Source organism: Leopardus geoffroyi, chromosome B4, assembly GCF_018350155.1.
Source record: "Leopardus geoffroyi isolate Oge1 chromosome B4, O.geoffroyi_Oge1_pat1.0, whole genome shotgun sequence".
NCBI classification, from domain to species: domain Eukaryota; kingdom Metazoa; phylum Chordata; class Mammalia; order Carnivora; family Felidae; genus Leopardus; species Leopardus geoffroyi.
The window spans coordinates 83,100,386-83,122,716 of NC_059341.1; the positions used below are offsets into that span (position 1 = coordinate 83,100,386).

Sequence of the window (22,331 nt, forward strand, 5' to 3'; positions counted from 1 at the left end):
GACCGGAAGTTGTTCGGGGGAGGGGGGACGGCTGTGGTGGGGGGGTTGCTGGGGGGGGCCGGTCCCTCCTCAGGTGAAGCTGCTGATGGAGATGGAGCCGCCGCCGCCGCTGAGTGCCCGGGTCCCGGGTCCGGCCCGATTGCCGCCGCCTCAGTGACCCCACTCCCCCCGCACTGGGCCACCCGGGCCAGAGTGGGGGACCCCCGCCGCCCCGCCCCCCTCTTCCCCAACACCGTCCCCTCTCCCTCACCCCCCCCCAGCTTGCGCGCGCGCGGAGCTGCCTCAGGTGAGTGAGGGGCGGGGCTTGGGCGAAGCGCTGGGGGCGGGGCCTCGGTCGCCGGGGGCGGGGCCTGAGGGGCTTGGGCGTGAAGCAAGGGGAGACCTGGACGAGGGGCTGGCTGGAAGAGGGTGGCCACCTGGGCTGTGGCCCGAGGGGAGGGAGCTGGCCCAGCTAGTGGGGGAGTTAGGCTCGAGGCTCCAAGGTTGAGGGGAAGGTAACGGAGAGTCAAAGGGTCCTAAAAAGGCGGGAGACGGGTCAAGACAGTCAGGAGCTGGGTGCGCGAGGCTCCTTGGTGGGGTATCGCTGGGGTAAAACAGAAGACGGTGAGAACGGAGAAGCAGAGGGGGTACCTGGGCAAAAAAGCGAGAGGACTGTGGGGGGGGGGCGGTTTGTCGAGAAGGTTAGAGAGAAGGACATAGGCCTCGGTGGGAAGATCTGGGAGGCAATGAGCAGAATGAGAGAAACAGTAGAGAAGAAACTTAGAGTGCAAGTGGAAAGTGCGGTCTAAGGTACCATGTAGGGTGAGACGTCTAGGGAACCTGAGAAGCAGGGCTGGGAAGGAAGAGATTCACTGCATATGAGTCCTAAGAAAGAAATGTAACAGAGGAAGCCCTGGGTCTGAGGACTCTAAGGAGAGACAGACTTTGGGAAGCAGTTGTAAACTGAAATAGGCCTCCGTGTACCTCTTCGCACAACCCATCCCCAGTTATTTTCTTCCCCCTTGTCTGCTTGAGTTGTAGATTCTCACTTTTGAAATTTTCATTTGACTTCTCTACTTTTTAATTTTTTCAAATTTTTAATGTTTATTTTATTTTTGAGAGAGAGAGGGAGACAGAGGATCTCAGTCAGGCTCTGTGCTGACGACAGAGAACCCAATGCAGGGCTCGAACTCATGAACCACAAGATCATGACCTGAGCCAAAGTCCCCTGCTTAACCAACTGAACCATCCAGGTGCCCCGCTTTTTAAATGTTTTTAATCGTGACTGGTCCTGTCATGAGTTGGGTTTTAATGGAACACAGATCTTTAGGTATAAGATGTTTAGGAAATAAAGTACCCCATTTCTTTCTCCAGGGTCAAGAATTTACTAACTCTGCTTCCAGGAAGATTTGATGCATTACCAACTATATTGTGTCGTTTTGCATACCTTCTTTCATTTCAGTCCTTTCTCTCATAAGCAAAACTGCCAATTTTTGTGACTCTTACAGATCCCCCACTGACATGTTTCATAGCCCCACCTGTTTCCCAGTCTACCCCGCCTGAACCCTTAAAGCATCAGTGGTGAGCTTAGTAAGTTTCTGACTCACTCACATATCAACGCTAGGCCTTGCATCATCAAGGCCAAGCAGAAGACCATTTGAGGCCAGGGCACCTGGGTGGCTCAGTTGGTTAATTGTCCCACTTGGGCTCAGGTCATGATCTCACAGTTTGTGGGTTTGACCCCCGAATCAGGCTCTGTGCTGACAGCTTGGAGCCTGCTTTGGATTCTCTGTCTCCCTCTCTCTCTCTCTCTCTCTCTCTCTCTCTCTCTGCTCTCCCCTGCTCATGCTCTCTCTCTCTCTCTCTCTCTCAAAAATAAATAAACATTTAAAAAATGTATAATAAAAAAAACATTGAGGCCTGCTGTTTCCCCTTACTGCTATTTGTTCACTTTATCTGTGTGAAGGTACATGTTGATGTTCTTAGGAAGCATTAAAAACAGGTGTCTGACTACCTAATAATTCCACCTAAGATGACTGTGATTCTGAGGACAAGACCAGGACAAGTCCAAATGAAACAATCGTTGAAATTGTAGCTTCTTGTTTGGTAGAAGTATCTCCTCATTGGTCTGTCAGTAGTTCAGTTAATATTGCTTTGTGGTGTAGGGAACTTCAGCCTTGCCTGAACACCCGAAAGCCAGAGAATCCAGACAGCTCCCTGGATCATGAGAATAGTCAGAAGAGTGGCTCATGAGATAAAAACAAAGTCTTAAAAGGAGAAAATTTAAAAAAATAAAATAAGAAAATAGTGTAGCCATTGGGAAGCAGGATAGATCTCACTGGAGCTTCTAGGGTGGGTCCCAGGTGGTGGGAGCTGCCCTCAATTTGGCAGGGTCGGAATTATATCTTGCCCTAGTCAATAGATGCTGATGTCTCAAGCACAGAATATAATGTCTTTGTTGCCCACTGAGTGCAGGTAGTTCAGTTGTAGCTTCTGGGCAATCCCCTTCCTCTTAGTAGGTTAAGGGCAAAGCATGTTTTGGGACTTGGCTCAGAAAGAAGTCCTGACTTTTTTCCAGTGAAAATGCAACTGAACATTTCTTCTTTATTTTCTCCTAGTTTAAATCTGCAGCTTGTACTTCCCAGTGTGGGAGGAACATTATCCCACCTTTTACCTCCTACTAACATCCACAAAGAAATTATTTTCTCCCAAACTGGCCATCTTTTTTCCTTCAACATACACACAAAATAACCAAGGAAAAATGAAGACAAATTATTGTAGGGCAGGTATTTCTGGGCTCATTTTACTCTACAAGAACAAATAAGAATGTGGAGCTCTGTGGGTGTAGACAATGCTACAGGCAGAGGGACTCCCTTTCTTTGTTGGTGTCATGACCCTGCCTAAAGAAGGCTCTGAATTCCCAGCTGTTTGATTTGCCTCCTTCTCAGAAGAGTTGTAGATTCTGTATTGGAAACAGGGAGATAATTTCAAGGTTTATCTGACGAAAGCATGTAAGAAAGGATAGTGCTGATATGAATGGCCTGTCCCCTCCTACCCCACCAGTGGGAGTGGCATCAACCTTGTAGACTCTGCTGGAATACATATGCTGGTGTAATCCTTGAGCCAAGGAGCTCTGTTTCTACCTTAAAGAGACCTAGTAAGGGCCTAGGTTGGCATTTCCCTCAGGCTCATAATCTCTAAAAAGAGACATGGGAGGGAGAGGATTATTTTTTCTTCCATCCATAAACCAGTGTTTCTAGTTTAAGGATTTAAGCCACAAGATGCAGACCCCCAAACTTTTCATTTCAACATCCGAGAAAGAAGGTAAGCATGGGTGGTCCCAAACCTTCCCACTGTGGCAAAATTTAACTTTGGGCTGTAGTAGAAAGACTGGTTACCAGACTGATAACCTGGGTTCTATTTGGTCTTAATTCTGTCACTAACCAGATAGGTGACTCAGCTTAGTTTCTTCTTCTGTTAAAAAACAAGAGATTGGAGATCATCTCTCAACTCCATTCTAGCTGCAAGATTCCCCAGGTCCTACAACATTCCTGCCCTAGGCCCTCCACAAGAAGAGAGGCTTACTTGTCAGGGCAAGATTCTTTGTTAGCAGAGGAGCCTGAAAATATCTGTCCCGCCCAAACAACAGTGAGCCCTTTTGATCAGCATGCATTAGAGACTTCTGGTCAGGACTGCCACCAAAGGCAATTGTTCCCATCTCTTCCCCCTTTTTGCTACTCTATACCAGTCAGGATAGTTCACTGAACCTTCCACGTAATTTCAAACTTCACTTGAGCTAACTTTGTTAGGGGCATCTTTGGCTTCAAAACTAATTATTAAGAAACTCAAATCGAACACTGCTGGCCTACTTTTCTCACCTTTACCCAAACATACAGTTGAATAGCAGTGACTTTGTGGGGCCTTTCTTTAAACACAGGGCTCAAATACTTCAGGGTATACCACAAACCCAGAGAGTATCAGCTCGTGCGCATCACCTAGTGATTTACCTGTTTAGTTTAGCCCCTCCATAGTTTCTTAAGTCCTAAAATGAGACATCGGAGGGGTACGATTGTTTCTCCTCCCACCTATAAACCTTAGCCTTCTCTCTCTTCTGCAGTCTACATGGGGAGGACAGGGAAGCGCAAAGAACAAGAGAAAATATTCATCCTTCTGAGATCTAAAAGGAGACAATGAGGTGATATTTTCCCACTCCCCAGACATTGTGTTTCCAGCTCATACCCCTTCTTTTTTTAGAGACTGGTCATTCCTAGGATTACCTGGGAATTCATCCCCTCAGCACTGCTCCCCAAGCACTTGGATAATGAAGCTGAGCTGTCTTCATCTGTCTTATATGTAGACAGAAGGTCATCATCTACAGCCTGGTGAAAAAAATGAGTCAGACCTTTCTGCTATAAAGACAGACACATGAGCTGAGAAAAGGTTGGTGGGTTTCCTTCAGAGAGTACTAGGTTGACCCAAAGATCATTTCAGAGCTGCAGATTGCTCAATGTCAAGGTCTGTTTCCTGGAAAGGGGCACGTAGTCAGGCTGCAGACAATGCCTTATTCCATCTCTTCCCTCAACCATTTACTTCTTTCCTGTCCCCAGTTATGCAAAGCCCCGATAGACCACAGAAGCAGCTATGTGACTCCAACATGTTTTTGTGTCGCTTTCATTCAGTTCATGGAGGTACAGACAGGAGAGGATGATGCTGTGGGTTTGGTTTACTTGCAGTACCTGAACTGCTCACTCCCAGGCAGGTGAAAAGTTCTGTCTTGCTAATAATCACCGGGCTACACTTCAGGTCCCAGGTCCTAAGAGAGACCAGAGAAAAGATTGCTACTCTCTGCTGCAGTTCCGGAACAATAACCAAAAGGATGGCACAAATCCTTGCCACTCTCTCCACCTCCACTTTCTTTCCCAACAATATCCTCCTTGCTACCTTTCTACACACTAGACCACATGGAGTATATTTTAAATTCCAATTTTGGAGTGTCACTGGATCAAACAGGATTCTTTGAAGGATTTGAAGAGCTTTAAATACTTGTGATATCCATCTTATTTCAGGCTTTCAGAGCTACCACATACAGAAAACTTGACTTTCTGACATTTTTGTCACCCAATAGTGAAAGCCCTGGGGATGTTTTTGTGGAGATGAGAAGCTGGGGGTGGTAGCTGATGCCTGACCTGCCCCCTGGAAGTCAGACTTTGGATTGGTCATGACCTGGTGCTTGTCTGGAAGTGTGGTGGGAAATCTTCTGTCTAAAAGGAATGTCCATTCCTGCCCATTCCTGTTCAAATGTGATACTGTGTTGATGGGAGAAAGCCAGGGCCATGGAGGACTCTTGTTACAGTGCCAAGTGGATTCAAAAGAACAGGGAAGAAAACCTTTGTCTCTGGAGGTTACAATGACCAACCTTTCCTCCCTCACAGAGACGCTTCCTTTTGAATTAGGAGACTAGCTATTTCTAGTTGCTTTGTATTCAGCTCACTGAACTGAATTTACAGTACATATGTGCCTACCTCCATCACTGAATGATGCCTATGTTGCTATAAAGCCGGTTTCTTTCCAAGATCTTTGAGCCAAACCTGTCTTGTGTAACTAACTTCTCTCTTTTTCTGCCTCCTCCCCCTGCGGTATGTCTCCAATTGGCAGTGCCTAATTTGACCCAGTTCCTCTAAGGAGACACTAAGATCTGCCTGCCTGGCCAGGCAGGGGAGGAGGTGCTTTGAGGGGCGGGGAGTGGGAAGGTTGGGAGGGATGTGCTGCCTGGAGACTTGAACAAACAGTGAAGTACATCTACTGATTTGCTTCTGGCTCTCAGAGCACCAAGATTGGGAACAGCAGAATCTCGATCCCCTCTCACTTCCAGGGTTACCAACTTGGCATGTAGACCTGTTAGAGGCAGCCAAATGCTGATTTTGCCCAAGATGTGTCATGGAGCACCTGTTAGGAGCAATTAAGAAGCAGAAGAGCTCAGTTTACTGCTAGGAACAAAGTCCAACTCAGAAAACAACTCCTTCAGACCCTTCTGGAAATTGTTTTGGGACCATTTGGGCAGGTGTCCAAGAATGAGATGTACTTCCTGAGCCAGTGCTAGCTGAATGCTATGCTTCAACTGTTTTGCCTACCTAGTGCTTATCTAGCCCCTGGTTCCTTCGTGTTCTCTCTCTCTGTCTCTCTCTCTCTGTCTCTCTCTCTCACACACACATACACACACCACACACACATTACATTAATATATTTCTCCCTGTAGAGCCTGCTCTACTTTTCCTCCTTTTTAAGTAACAGACCCCACTCCCATGGAGGTCATACCAAAGGAAAAGATGCCTTAACTGATGTTAGAACCAGGGGAAAGCAAGAAGATCCATGAAGGCCTTGAGTATTCTGACTTTCCAAAAGAAACAAGACAGTGGGGCACCTGGGTGGCTCGGTCGGTTAAGGGGCAGACTTTGGCTCAGGTCATGATCTCACAGTTTGTGGGTTCGAGCCCTGGGTCGGGCTCTGTGCTGACAGCTCAGAGCCTGGAGCCTGCTTCAGATTCTGTGTCTCCCTCTCTCTGCCCTTCCCCTGCTTGTGCTCTCTCTCTCTCAAAAATAAACATTAAATTTTTTTTTTTTTTAATAAAAGAAACAAGATGGTTTAATGGGAAGAGCACAGCTCAGGAGACCTGTGTTCTTTTCTTTTGTTTTGTTTTGTTCCAGTCTCACCATGAGCCCAGAGACAAGTAACATCACTGCTCTGAGCCTCAGTTTCTCCAAGCAGAAAATGGAGGAAATCTTGCCCATTCTTGCTTCTCCTGTTTGTGTGCATGAGTGTGTATGTGTAGGGAGGTCACATGTGGCATCTTAGCTCTGCAGTAGTTTTGAAAAATCCTAAAAGGCAATTATGGAGCTAATGATTCAGAAATGAGAGGGGCCCCATGAGTACCAGACCGCCCTTCCTCATTCTTTGAATCTCTGACCAACACAGTTCTATGGCTAGTTCCAGGGGGTATGAGTTTGCTAACCACTGTGGACTTGGGCTCTTCTAATCATTACCCCTAAGGGAAACTTCAAGGAACCACTTATTATTGTGGCTTGGTCTAGCAGTCTGATCCCAAAGCTGAGACCATCTCAGGGAGGATGTGAAGAAAAGAAGAACTGAAAATAAATTTAGATAAATTTTTCTTCCACACCCAGGTTTCCTGGGTGAGACTAGGACTCTCTGATGAAATCTAAGGCAGAGCTGCTTTGTGAAGTGAAGGAAAGCCCATGTTTCAGGCTTTGTCTTGAGACTTTTCAGAAGAGTATGATGTCTCTCGGCGCACGAGTGACCTGGGGGAAGGGGGAGACAGGGTAATAGATACTTTTCCCCTGTGCATCCTCCAGAGTCCCCAATCCTTGCCTCTTAACAGTATAGTATTGCAAGCAAACCAGATTTTCATCCATCCACCTCAGAGAGATCCTTCAAAGAGACAGGAATCCTGGTGGCAGCTCCAACTGTTTCCTTTCCCCACTCTTGCACCCTCAAATCTGCCCCTGGAGTATTTATTTTTCATTAGATGACTGGTGCAATCAATTTTGGAGGTATGTAAATTTCTACCAAAGAGATTTTTTTTTCTTCCTCCCACAGGCTCCTAAAGAGAGAATTCATTGCAACAAATTATCACTTTTAATTGTTCTCAGTTCTTGATTTGTTTAATACTCTACTGCCAGTTACTGCTTGCTTCTGTCAAATAGACTAACCTGCATTTTAAATTCAGGGTTCCCACCCTAAAAAAATAAATAAATGAATAAAACATAGCAACGTAAGTGACAAGAATATGGAGAGAAGCCACTTGAAGATTTAATTTGTTTATTATACCTTCAGTAGTGGACTCCACTGAACCTGAGGTGGGCTGCTCTCCTCCATATTTACCTTCCTGTCCCCCCCCTCCCCCACATACCCCCCCCCCAACAAAAAGAATCCCCTGAGACAGAATCCTGTTTCTTCCTTTTATTACTACCCCATCCTTAAGGTACAGAGCGTCTATGGAGCTGGTTTCTGTGCCTCCAGAAAGCTGGGCTGTAACCTGTCTCCTTTCCCACAGCATCAGCTCCACCTACAGGAGGAGGGGTCTACTCTCAAAACAACACAACCAGGACCACTCTGGAGTAAGACCTTGTTTCCACTTCGGAGGCTGGGGAAGCCTGTAGAAGTTGTGGGTTGGACAAGACCCTGGGGTCTGTAAGTCAGGGTACATTGTCTTTCTCATCAGGACAAAGTATGAGGTTTTTCATCTTTAGGATAGGGTCAGAGCACACTTGCTAATTCCAGAATGTTAGAAACCTCCTGCCTTCCCAGATCTGGCTTCTGATAGCAGCTATTTTCTCTTTCAGCAGACTCTAAGATGGATATAGAAGACTGCAATGGCCGCTCCTATATGTCTGGTATGCCCTCTTGTGCATTCTGTTTGTAAGGGGCTGGGAGCAGACGCTCGCCTGTGGAGCAGAGTGGAGAGCCTTCAGCCTAGCACAGGACCTCTGAGTGCCCCAGTCGTCACAGAGCTGCCACTCATGCTTGGTTTGCTTGGTAGTGTGCATCTATTTTGGTCATTTTACATTCCCTAAATAGTGATTCTCTTCCCAGACTTCTTGGAGGATAAGGGTAGGGGAAGGGAATAGGAGGGGAATACGAGTGGAGACTAATAGAGAGGAATGATTTAAAAGTAAAGAGATTGAAGGAAGATGTGATTCCTTCTCCTGTTCTCTGAGGTCACCAGCCAAACAGGATATTCTATCCCAGCCAGGTAGACAGTGGAGCAGCGTTTCAAACCTCAAAGGCCTGCAGGAGCCAGGTGGGTATGTAAATGAGTGAACTGGGTTGGGATAATGAGCCGAAGAGAATGTGGGGACTGTCATGGACAGAGAACACATGTCCTACCTCAAGGAGTAACTGCTCCTCGGTGTCCACCAGTCACTTCCATGCCAAAATGTGTATCTGGTGTGGCCAAAACTTCCAATTTTTCAACAGAATTCAGAAATCCATATTTTATGTGAAATGTCTCCATTTTAGAATAATGACTCAATATTTTAAAAAAATGTTCCATGGAGCAAGCCAAACTTATCTATGGGCTGAATTCAGCCAGTGGGCCAACAACGAAGAGCCTTTGAAGGAGCGATATAGAGCCCACTTCTCATTTCCCCCAGTCCTTTGTCATGGTCATAACATGCTATGGCTTTTCATACCTGCCAAATACTCTTACTGAGGCAGAAGAGATCACTGCTTATACTACAAACGGCTTTTAGAGATATGAGAGTAATCAGGGTCCTCTCAGAGTTTAACAACAAGGTGAAAAAAAAAATGCGGAATTTTATCTGGCCCCCTCTCTGAAGGTGCAGAAAAGGGCCTAAGACAGAGTTTGTCTCTAAGACGCAAGGACTCCTTTTTTGGATCATTAGAATGTCAGGGCAGGGAATGATTATAAGAGATAAGGGGAGCCAGATTTGGGTTTTGACATGATGAGTATGCCCATCAGAAATCCAAATACCATTGTAGAAATGACCCATAGCATTTTATTTTTTATACCCTGAAGTGGGACCAATGGAATTATGGGTACATTCAAAGATGATAGCTAGGTGGGTCAGACACACATATAAGAATCATTGGCAGCACGTGGGTAACATAAGGTAAGACACTGACTCTGACCCCTTTCTTATTTAAGGGGGAAGGAGTTGGAATGGATTAAGGCATTCGATACCTGCCACACGCTGGAAACAGTGACAGGGATCAAGTGGACTGATTTAATTGAAAGAGGTTTTGTTGGAACTAAAATCATGGCCCTTCTGAGGAACCACCCAGTCCTTCTATCTCCTGCTCAGTTAGGCCTACTCAGAAAACCACTACTGAGCAACAACCACACTCAGGACACTGTTTTATTGCTGGGGAACACTCAGATAAAAACCAGTCTCTGCCCTAATGTAGGTAAATGAGAAACTGAGAATGTGGCTGGGGAAATATCCCATGGAGCTCTGTCTCTGGAGAATGCTGGATATTAGAGGAAAGCCCCTAGGGTGGTTGCTTCACTGTGCTATGAAACCAAATTTTCCCCGCTTTCAGCGGGTTGACATTTCCTAGACAAGAGAAGCCTCTGCACAGCATAGTTTTTGAATGGAAGTAGAGTCCAGAAACCCCTCATCTGTGTTTCGAGAATTCTAGGTGCCAGCAGCCACCTTAAAGAGAAGGAAAAGGGAAAGCGAAGGCTAACATTAGTTCTGAAAAGTAGCCCCCGCAGGAATGGGTATGGCTGAGACAGTCCATTTGAGGGGCATCTGAGAGTCTCTAAATGACCCATCTCTCCTGGGCCAATATGCAAGCAGTGGGAAAGGCTGCTGTGTAGACCCCTCCTAAAGCACACTTTGGCCCTTCAAGGTCATCACAGCTCTTCTGTCTTCATACCAGGTGGCCTTCCCTCACCTGGCCACTTGATGAAGGGAGTATCTTTCCTGTTCTTTAAAGAGATTTTCCCACCTCACAGATCCTGATTCAGAAAATGCATCTTCTCTCCCTTTGTCTCCTTCTAAAGGTGCAGGTCAGTCCCTCCTGAGGGAGAGAGGGAAGAGAAGGGATCCACTAACTTACCACACAGATTTTCTCCCCACCTCCATTCCCTGTCTTTCAGGGGAAACTGAGTTGCTCAAACCCAGCTCATGCAATTAATTGACTGAGTGGTGCTTTTCACAAGTTTTCTGGGACTGTGAACTGTTTAAGGGAACCTTCGAAAGGGATCCAGGGGTAGTCAGCCCAAAGTTTCACAGCCCCTCCCACCCCCAAATTCTTGGAATCAGAAAATCTAGTCTCCAAAGTAGGTCAGCACGTCAGTGAGCAGCTCCTCTGGAAGGGAAGGGAGCAGAGGCCTTGTCTTGATAGAAGGCGGATTCATGCAGGGCTGTCGGCCGCCCAGGCCCCAGGGGCACAGGAGGGAGGGGAGTGGAGGTGGGGAGAAGATACCAGGATTTTGCCTGGGATCTGAAAAGCCTCAGGGCCACAGAGCAACACTAGCCTGAGACCAGACTGCTGGGCCTTCTCGCTGCTGGGAAGGAGGGGGCTGTCAGTCCCCAGATCTAAAGAGCAACCTCCCTCCTGGAGGAGGAGGGAAAGGAGGGAATCTGAGTGCCTGAGTTTAGTGGGGGAGGGGCTTTCTGACGATCTGAGAGCCTTGAAGCTGCCCCATGTCCTGGGCCCCATGACCTCTGGGGCCTTGGCTTCCCCAGCTGGCAGAGGATTGGGCCTTCCCTGGGGGCCCCCCTTTCTCCCTCCCACCCTGAGGGCCCATCCATCTCTCTCTCTCTCTCTCTCTTGCACACACTCTTGCCTCTCTCAGGCATTTGTTGTGCAGTTCCTCTTTGTCTGCTGGGCACGAGGGCAACGGCATCTGCCTCCCCCTCCCTGTGCACACCCCCCACCCCCACCCCTTTACTGGCTTGGGAAAGGGATGCTGTAGCCTAGCATCCCCCCCACCAGACACACATATACATTCTCTCCAGCCCCCTCCCCAAGCACATCCAAGCGTGCTCTCGCTTGCTCTCTCTCTCCCTCTCTCCCTCTCTCCCTCTCTCCCTCTCTCTCCCTCTCTCCCTCTCTCTCCCTCTCTCCCTCTGCCTCTCTCTCTCTCTCTCTCTCTCTCTCTCTCTCACACACACACACACACACACACACACACACACACACTCACACACATACACCCTGGGCTGAGCTCTTCTTGTTGGCTGCAGCCGTGGGCCCCTGCTCACCGTGCCGCTGCCTGCGAAATGACGGCGGTTCCCCTCACTTCCAGGAATCCACGCTTCCTGGAAGGTGAGTGGCTGGGCTCACCCCTGCCTGCCACCGAGACGCAGACATGCACACACCACCCGCACTCCCTCGCCGTTTCCAAGGCGGCGGCCGCGTTCGCACCCCAGGGTCTCACCGGCAAGGGAAGGATAATGTAAGTTCAGGCAGAAGGTGGCTAGTGGAGGGGGAAGGGGGGTGCCGGGGCTAGGGAGCCAATTCAGTAACAACTCCCAAGCCTGAGGAGAGGGAAAGGATGGGGGCTGTGTGTGTGTGTGTGTGTGTGTGTATGTGTGTGTGTGTGTGGCGGGGGAGGGGGCGTTCCTCCTTACACTTGCGGAGGATGGGAAGGGTGTTTGGTGTTGCTAAGCAAAGACTGCGACTTGGACAGTGGGAGATTGTGGTGACATCTTGATTAGGCCTTGGGGACAGATGTAGAGCTGCCCTGGGTGAAATGCCGAGACAGGCCTGGGTGGGAATGGGTAATAGAATCTAGGTAAAGAGGAGCCTTGGCAGCAGAAGCCTCAGCCTCGAACAGAGAGATCCGAGGGCCCTCAGCCTCTTCCCCACAATAGAGCTGGGGATGGGCGTCTTTCTTTGCTCCTGTACCCACTGTTCCCTGCTAGCAGGCTGGCAGGCTAGCATCCTGCCACCCTGGAGCCCATGGTCAAGACAGGGAAAGCAGTTAGGATAAGATTCCTTGCTGATAAGTGTGGAGGTTCTTAGACCTCATGGCTGTTCTCTAGAGGCAACCACTCTTTGAAGGGATCGAGGAAGGGCAGCAGGAGTGGAGGGCTTGTCTCCTTCAGCATGTGAAACACATTTAGCTGGTGGGACCTTGCCCCATTTCCTCTCTCTCCCTCCTGTTTTTCTGCCCCATACCCACCTCCTTGTTCCTCTGATGTCAACCTCATGATTTGGCTTTGCCCTCTAGGGGTTCAGCCAATCTATGATGACTTTGACCAAGAAAATTTATCTGAGACCTGAGAGTGGCCTTAATTCTTGGCTTTGACAGTCTGGGGTTTCTTGGGAGTCCCAGGCATTTGAAGTTCCCTCACTGGGGTTTCTGGGACTGACAGAGGAACTGCTGAACTTCCTAAATCTGACTCTAGTCCCCTTCACCCTCCGGCTAGAACTCAAAATCCCAGGGTCCCCATAAAGACTTTCTGACCCCTAAAACAGATTCATTTTTATGTATTAGTGCCACAAAAGTAGACTTGAACCTGTTTTCCCTCTTACCTTTATCCTAGGGAGGGCAATGGCATCTAAGACCCACTCAGACTAATGGTGTGACTGTGGAGGCACCTACTCTTCCTCCTGTTCCCAGGCCTTAATAAGGAAGGGACAAAGGATATATTCCTCTTAATGTCTGTCCCTAAATATTCCTTTAAGCATATTTTCCCTATATATCAAGCCCAGTAGGCTGGGACTAGAGATGGATTTCCGGCAAGTTCACTCATTGTTTTAGGGTCCAGGGCTCAGTACCAGGGCCCAGAGCTCAGTTCTTCCCCCATTACAAATATCAAGTGATTTAGGGCAAGTTAGCACTAATGTCTGAAAAGGAACAAGGAGACACTCCTTTTAGCCCTTTTAACCATAGTAAACCCTACACTCTGTTAAAGGATGTATTGTAAAACTGGGTCTGAGTCTACACATCTCAACCCACAACTCCTGAGATGCTCACTTTGATGATATGCGTGTGGTTCTGACTTGGGCAACTTTTCTAGATAATCATGGTTCATCTAAAGAGCCCCAGCTGGGAAAACTGAAAATGCCATAAGGCATTTTCTATAGATAGTGAACAAATTTTCCTCAGGCTTTGATGGGATAGAATGGGGGAAATGGGACTTTTAGAAGAGGATATGAATGGGAAATGGTCCCAAAGTCCTGAGTGGTTGTTTTCTTCCCACTGACCAAGCTGGAGAGGGATCCCTCAGGAGGGTGTGTTCCGGATTTCTTGCCTCAGGCCCAAGACTCCAACCATTTTATAATGGAATCTTTATTTTGTGAAAGTAAGTATGTACATAGCTGGGAAATTGGGTAAAGTACTAATAGGTGGACTTTAGGGATGAATTTTAGGGTTTGTCTCTCTCTCTCTCTCTCTCTCTCTCTCTCTTTCTCTTCCATATTTAGGCTTGTGTGTACGCATCCATGCATGTTCATGTTAGCAGATAATGTAGAAGGCTATGGGTGTGTTTACCCCCGTAGGTATGTTCTCTTTATGTGTAGCTACATGTGTGATATATGTCTGTGTTTCTGTGTGTGTTTACCTACTTGTATGTTATTTTTGTTTGTTTGTTTTTGTGGATTTTTTTTACCTATAAATTTGTGCAGAAGATTGCGGGGAGGAGGGATTTTTTTTTTTTTAAAGACATGATTCATATCTTCAGATATGTTAACTAATTTTTAAAGACATAACCAAACTCTCAAAACTCATTTTTACAAAGCAATTTGTCAACAAGTTAACAATGAATATATTGAGAATAAACTTATGTCACTGTCAAGGGAACATCAAGTAGTATTTAGGTATTTGGAATCATATCAGATTGGAGGCTTTCTAGAGTAGTCAAATTTTTACTGATTTCAGAAGAGAAGATCTAATGGGCCCAACTCTCCTCTGCTGAAACAATGACTCTCAACTGGCTGTGTAGAGGGTGGCTAAGGACATGAGTGCTTACTGTTTATGTTCCATCCGGGTTCCACCACTACCAGCTATGTCACCTTGGACAAGTAACACAGCCTCTTTTGTGCCTCAGTTTTCTCATCTGAAAAATTAAGACAATATTGGCACCTGCTTCAACAGGGTTATTCACATAAAGTGCACAGAACAATACCTGGCACAAAATAAGCACTCAATAACACTCAATAAGTGTTAGCAGCTGTCATTATGATCACTTTTATTATCATTAGACTCAGGGACCATTCCAGCTGCCCTTCCTACAGATCCCGAACCTGGTGCTGGGGGCTCCGGAGAGGAACAATAGGGAAGAGCATCTGTCCTGAACCACCTCCCTTTTGAGGCCCCCATTTTCCTCTCCACCCTGGCCTGCCCAGCCTTAGCCTTCCTTCCTGTAGATGTCAGGCAGTGATGTTCTTCCCTTCAGGCCTAGAAAAAGGTAGAGTAAACAAGATGCAGCCACTGAGCTTGCAGAAGTCAGCACTGGGCACCAGGCTGACAAGGGCACAAGGTGATGAGGGAGCATAAGTTAAGCTGAGGACAAAGTACAAGCTAGCCTCCTGGGCCACTCCCCCCCACCCCAGGTGGAATATATGTGCTATTCCTCAGACACTCCTGGCTACCCAAGAACAAAGGAAAGGGGCTTAAGTGCTTACCATGGTGATGTGGGAAACAAAGGCAAATAAAAAATTAAATTTCCTTACTGCCTACAGCCCATTGACAAGTCCTTGAAACAGGCAGAGTGACCTTCCTCTAGAGCTCAGCTGCCTCGATGATGACACTTTGCTATGGGCAAAAGAGAATCTTAGCTTAACATTATCCCAACCCCCAGGATCCTGTAAGTCTACTTTAACATATAAAAATTCCTTTGGAAACTTCCTTTATCTCAACTCCCCCAAGATATATGCTGGCAATCATACCCCAAGCTTATGGTCCTCTGATATACATCTGAAGGGTCTCATGACTGAGATTTTACTAAATGGTAATAAATGGCATTTTCCTAACAGTAGCTGGCCCCTTGAAGTCCTGGAAAGCTTGCTTCCAAAATTCCTTGGAGACTTACTCTGTCCCTAACCCCCTCCCAATCTGAGGGTATATAATCAGTTACCCGTAGCAACCCCAGTGCAGCTCTTCCTGCCCACGGGTCCTGTCCCCGTGCTTTCATAAAATCACCTTTTTGCACCAAAGACGTCTTCAAGAATTCTTTCTTGGCCGTCAGCTCTGGACCACCCCACCATCACCCCAAAACTTCATCACAAGGTATGGTGCTGAACGTATAACACTGCCTTGTACATGGCTACAAGATGAGTGTTTGCAAAGCATAACAGAATTTTGAAAAGGTGAGGCAATGGACAGTAAAAGGCCCAGCTGCAGCTTCACCTGTCCTCTTATTCTCTCCTCCAAGGTAGCGGGGACTCATCTCTGGAGAAGGAGTTCCTTGGGGCCCCGGTGGGGCCCTCGGTGAGCACCCCCAACAGCCAGCACTCTTCTCCCAGCCGCTCACTCAGTGGTAAGTGCAATCTCCTGCCCTGCCCTGGCACTAGGCACCCTGTTTGTGTTTGGCCCTCAGTTCACCCTCCACGGGCAGCCATTTCCCCATTGCTGCCTCCCTCTGGTTTCCTGCATACAGCCTCTAAAACACTAAGGAGTTCAGCATCTAGGGTCCTTCTGACTTCTGGAAGGAGAGTGAATGGTCTCTGCCAGACAAGGGTAGAATTAAAAGAAGCACGGGTGGGATTAAGCTAAAGTCTCCAAAGAGAAACCCTGGAGTTGGAGAAGCAAGGACGTAGGAATGGTCACAAGCTAGAGTCAGTCAGGAAATAGAGATGAGAGGGATCTTCTCATCACCACCAACCCAGCCCCACCCCCATTCTCCTGCCCGGACAGGGTCCCCATTACTGCCTCTTCTAGCTGGCCCTAGATCTGTGACATTCTCTAAATGGTTGGAATAGCCAGGAATGTAGGTCAGAGCTAGAGCCAAAGCTTACTCCTCAGTGGCTCCTCCCTCCTTCATCCCCCTCTCCAGATTTTAATGGAGGGGAGTAGAGGGGGTTCACTCTTATGGGAAGGGAGGATAATGTGAGCCATGTCTGTCTTCCAGTTTTGCTCTCTCTTTAGCGTGCCGTCTCTTTGGTCTTCCTAGGACCATTTTCCCGCCACTGTTACTTGCTGGCTTCCTGCCCAGGGCCAAGCCAGACGTCTTTCTTTATGACAAGAGAGTGGAGAAAAAGGCTCTCCTTAGCCTCCTCCTCTCCCCAGTGGGACAGAAGACATCCAATGTACCCCAACTTCTTTCTCTTGAAGCCTATTTGCCTGGGTAGTGAGATAGAAGGAAAAGGTTGTTTCAGGTCCCAGCAGGAGTGCCATATCACCACCGAGGATACCGAGGGTATTGGCCACTTTTAAAGCCCACGTGTCTCAGGGCCGGGAGAAAGCCTTCTGGACATTGGGAGTGACATTCTGGTCTGCGGGCAGGTTCCCCCCTTTGCCTGTCTCTGTCCTAAACACCATCCCACCCTTCAGCCAACTCCATCAAGGTGGAGATGTACAGCGATGAGGAGTCGAGCAGACTGCTGGGGCCAGATGAGCGGCTCCTAGAAAAGGACGACAGTGTGATCGTGGAAGACTCGTTGTCAGAGCCCCTGGGCTACTGTGATGGAAGTGGGCCAGAGCCTCACTCCCCCGGGGGCATCCGGCTGCCCAATGGCAAGCTCAAATGTGATGTCTGCGGCATGGTCTGTATCGGACCCAATGTGCTCATGGTGCATAAGCGCAGCCACACGGGTGAGTAAGCCAGGGGGTTGAGGAGGAGCTCCCAGGGTAGGCTGGAAAGGCAGAGGCCCACAATGCAGTGGGACAGCCTCAGAAAGGGAAGAGTCTCTCCCAGCACATTTTCTAGCCAATGAAAGAAAGGGGGGATGGCGTTTGGATTCCCTCCACCCTGTACTTCTTTGGCACTCTCATCAGCTGTTGTTATAAAGAAAAGCTGGTATTTTTCTCAGGAGGTGAGGGAGAGGTAGATGTAGCCTCAGGATGAATCCTACAGCCCAACAGGGGTAGGACCCTGTTTGGGCCCTGTTGATTTAGACAAACAAACATACACAAACAAAGAAAAGGAAAACAAAAGCCTCTTCTCAGCTTTCTCAGCCTTTGGGCTCCAGGGGCAGAGTGGGTCTTATAAGGCTCGGTTTTGGGTTAATGATCTTTTGGCCCAGAGTTCCAGGCCTGGTGCCCTTTGCCCTGCCATTCATCCTGATCCACACCTTCCCAGGGTAAGGCTCTTCCCAAGGGAATCTTTAGAAAGCAGGAATTTCCTGTGCGTGCCACAGCTCTGCCTCTCAGGAATTGTTCTGAGCACCGTCCCTTAGGCAGGGTGGGGCAGAGGGTGACAGAAGAGGTTCAGCCTTCAAAATTCCTCACATGCAGTCCTCAGAGATCTGTTCTTTCTCTTGCAGGTGAAAGGCCCTTCCACTGCAACCAGTGTGGCGCCTCCTTCACCCAGAAGGGGAACCTGCTGCGCCACATCAAACTTCACTCTGGGGAGAAGCCTTTCAAATGTCCCTTCTGTAACTACGCCTGCCGCCGGCGCGATGCTCTCACTGGCCACCTCCGGACACACTCGGGTCAGTTACCTATTTAGGGGGAAGGAAGAGTGGGACCTCAGTATACCCAGAAAATAGAGCTCAGTGACCTCTCTGACATTTGGGGAGTTACAGTGTCTGTCACTGAGGAGGGCAGAGCACTCACAGAGCAGATAGGGCCCTGCCTCTCTCACCCCTCGTCTGGGCAGCAGGGCCCCATGGGGAATTTGGGGGACTCTTTGGTGAGGTATTTTACATCTGCCACACTGTGACTTGGAGCAAAAGGAGCAGGGGTGATTTTCTTGGCTCTTAACAGTCACTCGCCCTTTGTTTTTTAAAGTTTCGTGCTAATGCCAGAACCATCTGTGCCTTGTCACCCCCCCCACACACACACATACTTCTAAGCATCAGGAAAACCCTTCCTCATACTCCCCTGTGCTCGAGGCCCCACACTCATCACCATCATCACCTCCCTCCAGAATACCAGACGTCTCGGACAACCACTGTCTGTCCTCTCCTTTACTTCCTACTGGTTCCTGAAAATAGCCATGGTCCTCCAAACTGGGAGAAAGGTAGCCTAGGAAAAACCTCTGTTCCCCATCCCAAGAGGTTGTCACCTTCCCAGAGGCAAGAACAAGTCATGAGGGTGTCTAGAGGGTAGTGTTTGGATCAGTGCCAGCGAACCAGACTACCCGGGTTTCCTACCCCAGCCAAGACTGTTTGAGTCAACATCTGTCTGAATCAGCTGGACAGATAGCACTTTTGAAGCATCTTACTAAATTTTAAGTTTTTGACTTGGCCTTGTGAAGAGGCCGGGAGTCACGCTGGCAGGAAGGAGGAGCTCAAGAGTGGGGAAAGGCTGGAAGAAGGGCAGAGGGAAAAAATTAGTAGGATTTGTCCTTGGAAATGTTCCTTGCTATTTTTCTCTTTTCCTAAACTCTCTCAGGCCAGGATGTAAGGGGACAGAGCAATCACCTCATCACCCTTTTCCCAGCCACCTACCGTGTTCTAGGTTCTCTCACCTTGGAGGTGAGTAGAGAAACAGGGAGAAAGGTCATCGTTGATTCAGGCTTTATAATCCACAAAGCATTTTGCTTGTCTTTTCATGTGATCCTCATAACGACTCTAAGGTAGATGGCATTATCCCTGTTTTGCTGACAAGGATACTGAAACTCTGGGGGAGAAAGAAAGGAAGAAAAAAAAAGATTTGCTGGTCACAGAGCTATCCTGCAGCCTTCCTGGACCCCTATAAATGTTCTGTGTCAAAGAATCCTACTCCTTTTCCTCAGAAAAGGGGCGGCTCCCCCTGCTGGTTTGGAACAAGGATGGCTTCTCCCTAGAATTCTTGAACCAATAGCAATGAGGCCAGCTGGGTAAATTTTGGATGTTGTTCTGTAGGAGACTTATTAGGGACAGAATTAGACACAGGTATACCACTGGGTCCCATCTCTGTGATATGCTTTCTGTTATAACCCACACTATAATGAAAAAAGGGGCTCCTCTCCCAGATGTTAAACCATTTCCCCCAAAGTCTTGAGTGGACAGGGACCATGGCATTCACCTCATCTCCCAAATACTAGGATTTGCAGAGCAAGGTCAAAATGGCATTAGACTGATTAAATCAAGGCCCAGCTTATGGGTGTGTGTGTGCGTGTGTGTGTGTGTGTGTGTGTGTGTGTGTGTGTGTGTGTGTGTGTAAGGGCCGCGCAGCTAGTATTACCAGCCTCCTGGAGACACCTCCTATCTTCCTGCTCAATAGTAGCAAGATACATAAAATAAAATATACAGTACCTTGTTTCTCTCACTTTTCTTCTCCTGTCACAAATATCATCTCTCAAAAGTTGTCTTTAAATGAAGTGTCCATCTCAGTTTTCCTGACTTCTTCAGTAGAAACAAAATCTTCTTTTTTTTCTTTAAGTAATCTGTACAGTCACCATGGGGCTTGAACTCACAACACTGAGATGAAGGGTCGCATGCTCTCCCAACTAAGCCAGCCAGACACCCCAGAAAAAATCTTTATAACTTGTTCTTTATTTTAAAAAAATTTTTAAAGGCCCTCAAAGTTATTGTTTCTCTTCCTTTTACTCATCTCCTTTATTCTCCTCTCTGTCCTTTTATTCTTTTTCTCTTCTCGGAATTTCTCTATCAGTGATAGTTGTTCTGGGGCTCTCTTGGTATCTCAGTGTAGAGAGACAGAAAAATAAGCAGTAGAGGCGCCTGGCTGGCTCAGCTGGTGAAGTATGTGACTCTTGATCTTGGGGCTGTAAGTTCTAGCCCCAGATTACTTAAAAATAAAATCTGAAAGAAAGGAAGAAAGAAAGAGAGGGAGAGAGAGAGAGAGGGAGAGAGGAAGGGGGGGGGGAGGGAGGAAGGGAGGAAGAAAGAAAGAGAGGGGGAAAGGAAGGGAGGGAGGGAGGGAGGGAGGGAGGAAGGAAGGAAGGAAGGAAGGAAGGAAGGAAGGAAGGAAGGAAGAGAAAGAAAGAAAGAAAGAAAGAAAGAAAGAAAGAAAGAAAGAAAGAAAGAAAGAAAGAAAGAAAAAGGAAGAAAAGCAGTAAAACTAGGCTAAGGATGGAGGTAAAAATATAAGTAAAGGTCAGTGAGAACTGTCCCTCCCCCCATTGACAGATCTAAGGGCTCTCATTTCTGTCACCCCAGGTCACCAATTTCCCTCAAACCGAAGCAGATAACTCATAAGCAAAAAATCCCCTTGTCTGATAAACAGCACTTACACCCGCTTGCCACATGGAAAGGTTAAACCACAGTCTGGGCCCCAGAATCTGAGACCCTGGGGTGGGGCCAGCCTGCCTGCCAGGGACGATCCCCTACAAAGTCCTTGGGTCCTCCCTTCCGTTTTTAGCAGCAGTTTGGCCATCGTGAGGCCCACCAGCAGTCCAAAGCTATATGCCCTGGCTCCCCTCTGTCCTCCCATAGCTGCGCACTGGCTCTCTTCTCCACAGTTTGGTTATCTGTCCATGCTTGCAGCTGGAGTCAGGGAAGGAAAGACAAGCCAAACTCACCTGAGCGACATCCCTTCCTCCTCAAGCCCATGAGCCTTTGCTCCTGGATGGTTCTGTAGAGCCAGGGTACAGGGAGAAGTAACTCATGCCATCCGTCTCCTGTCTCCTCCACAGTCTCCTCTCCCACGGTGGGCAAGCCCTACAAGTGTAACTACTGTGGCCGGAGCTACAAACAGCAGAGTACCCTGGAGGAGCACAAAGAGCGGTGCCACAACTACCTACAGAGTCTCAGCACTGAAGCCCAAGCTCTGGCTGGCCAAGCAGGTAGGGCTGTAGGCAGGCCTGTGGGGGAGTTGAGGGCTGGGTCAGAGGGAGTGCAGGACCAGGATGATTCCAGCATCTACCCCCTCTTCACAAAGGGATGCGATCTGTGGAAAAAGGACAGTTACCTCAGTAAATCTGCCAAGCCCTCCAGTCGGTGCAAAGCCCTGTGGTAGGTGCTGCAGGGAGATCCAGGGGTCAGAGAGGATTTGATCTATGTCCTCAGTGTAATGGGAGAGAGAAAACACAAGGAAGTATAAAATCAAGGGTCACATGTACATAATTGTCCTCAAGTTACTTGAGATGTTCCTAGGATGAGCTCTGGATGGGCGGGGAGTGAGCAGAACCTAGTTTTCCAGGTATCGGGTATGACCTTCCTTGGCTACCGACCTGCTGATTTTCTCCAGGCAAAGGCTGCTGGGCTAATGCTACCCCCATTCAGCTATTACTTATCTCCACCTCCTTCCCCCCAGGTGATGAGATACGTGACCTGGAGATGGTGCCAGACTCCATGTTGCACTCATCCTCTGAGCGGCCAACCTTCATTGATCGGCTGGCCAACAGCCTCACCAAACGCAAGCGTTCCACCCCCCAGAAGTTCGTAGGTAAGAATCCTGTTGGAGAGAAGACATCAGCTTTAAGCCACAGCTCATCTAAATCTGAGCTCTGGTAGCCATTTGACCAGCTAGGTCTGGAGATTTGATTTGGAAAAGTGGTCTGGTAGTCTCTGGTGCTCAGAAAACATCCCCAGAGAACAGGAGGGGAGTGAAGAGGGAGAAGGTACCTCAGGAGGGTGGAGAGGGGTCAGTGTTGAGGGGTCTTGTGGTAGTTGTAAGAGGAAGGGGTCAGGGAGCTCAGGTTCTTCCAGGTTTTGAGAATAGCAAGGACTTCAGCCTGTGGGAACTGAGAGAATGACTCTTAGTGTCAGAGGGAGGAGGTGTGAGTGTGGGGTCCACCCATCTGGCCTTGATTGTTCACTCTCTAGCTTTATAAAGAGTAATGAAGGAAGTTTTAAAGATCAGTGGG

General features: G+C 48.1%; 1 protein-coding gene and 2 long non-coding RNA genes across 16 annotated transcripts in view; 1 reads left to right on the forward strand and 2 right to left on the reverse strand.

Annotated features, from left to right (window-relative positions):
- Positions 1-22,331, forward strand: part of IKZF4 (IKAROS family zinc finger 4) — a 26,403-nt gene continuing 4,072 nt past the window's right edge. The window contains exons 1-9 of one of the 12 annotated variants that reach the window (XM_045464489.1): positions 271-286; positions 8,343-8,390; positions 11,777-11,926; positions 13,688-13,781; positions 15,852-15,956; positions 16,970-17,230; positions 17,902-18,069; positions 21,159-21,308; positions 21,779-21,910. In XM_045464489.1, coding sequence (XP_045320445.1) covers positions 11,840-11,926; positions 13,688-13,781; positions 15,852-15,956; positions 16,970-17,230; positions 17,902-18,069; positions 21,159-21,308; positions 21,779-21,910 — 997 coding nt within the window. In that variant the 5' untranslated portion in view covers positions 271-286; positions 8,343-8,390; positions 11,777-11,839. Of the gene's footprint in view, positions 287-8,339; positions 8,391-8,417; positions 8,533-11,617; positions 11,927-13,687; positions 13,782-15,660; positions 15,707-15,851; positions 15,957-16,969; positions 17,231-17,901; positions 18,070-21,158; positions 21,309-21,778; positions 21,911-22,331 lie in introns of those variants that run through there. The other 11 variants (XM_045464492.1, XM_045464491.1, XM_045464487.1 and 8 more) reach the window with 11 other exon arrangements.
- LOC123590887 lies at positions 4,635-11,816 on the reverse strand. Its single transcript, XR_006709016.1, has 2 exons — positions 11,733-11,816; positions 4,635-4,792 (listed from the first exon to the last, which is right to left on the reverse strand). It is a non-coding gene; the product is annotated as an uncharacterized LOC123590887 (long non-coding RNA).
- The window catches only part of LOC123590886, a 14,341-nt gene continuing 6,212 nt past the window's right edge, over positions 14,203-22,331 (reverse strand). The window contains exons 2-5 of one of the 3 annotated variants that reach the window (XR_006709014.1): positions 21,796-21,919; positions 21,045-21,412; positions 19,050-19,201; positions 14,203-14,534 (exon numbers count right to left, since the gene is read on the reverse strand). This is a non-coding gene — a long non-coding RNA (uncharacterized LOC123590886). Of the gene's footprint in view, positions 14,535-17,556; positions 18,079-19,029; positions 19,202-21,044; positions 21,413-21,795; positions 21,920-22,331 lie in introns of those variants that run through there. The other 2 variants (XR_006709015.1, XR_006709013.1) reach the window with 2 other exon arrangements.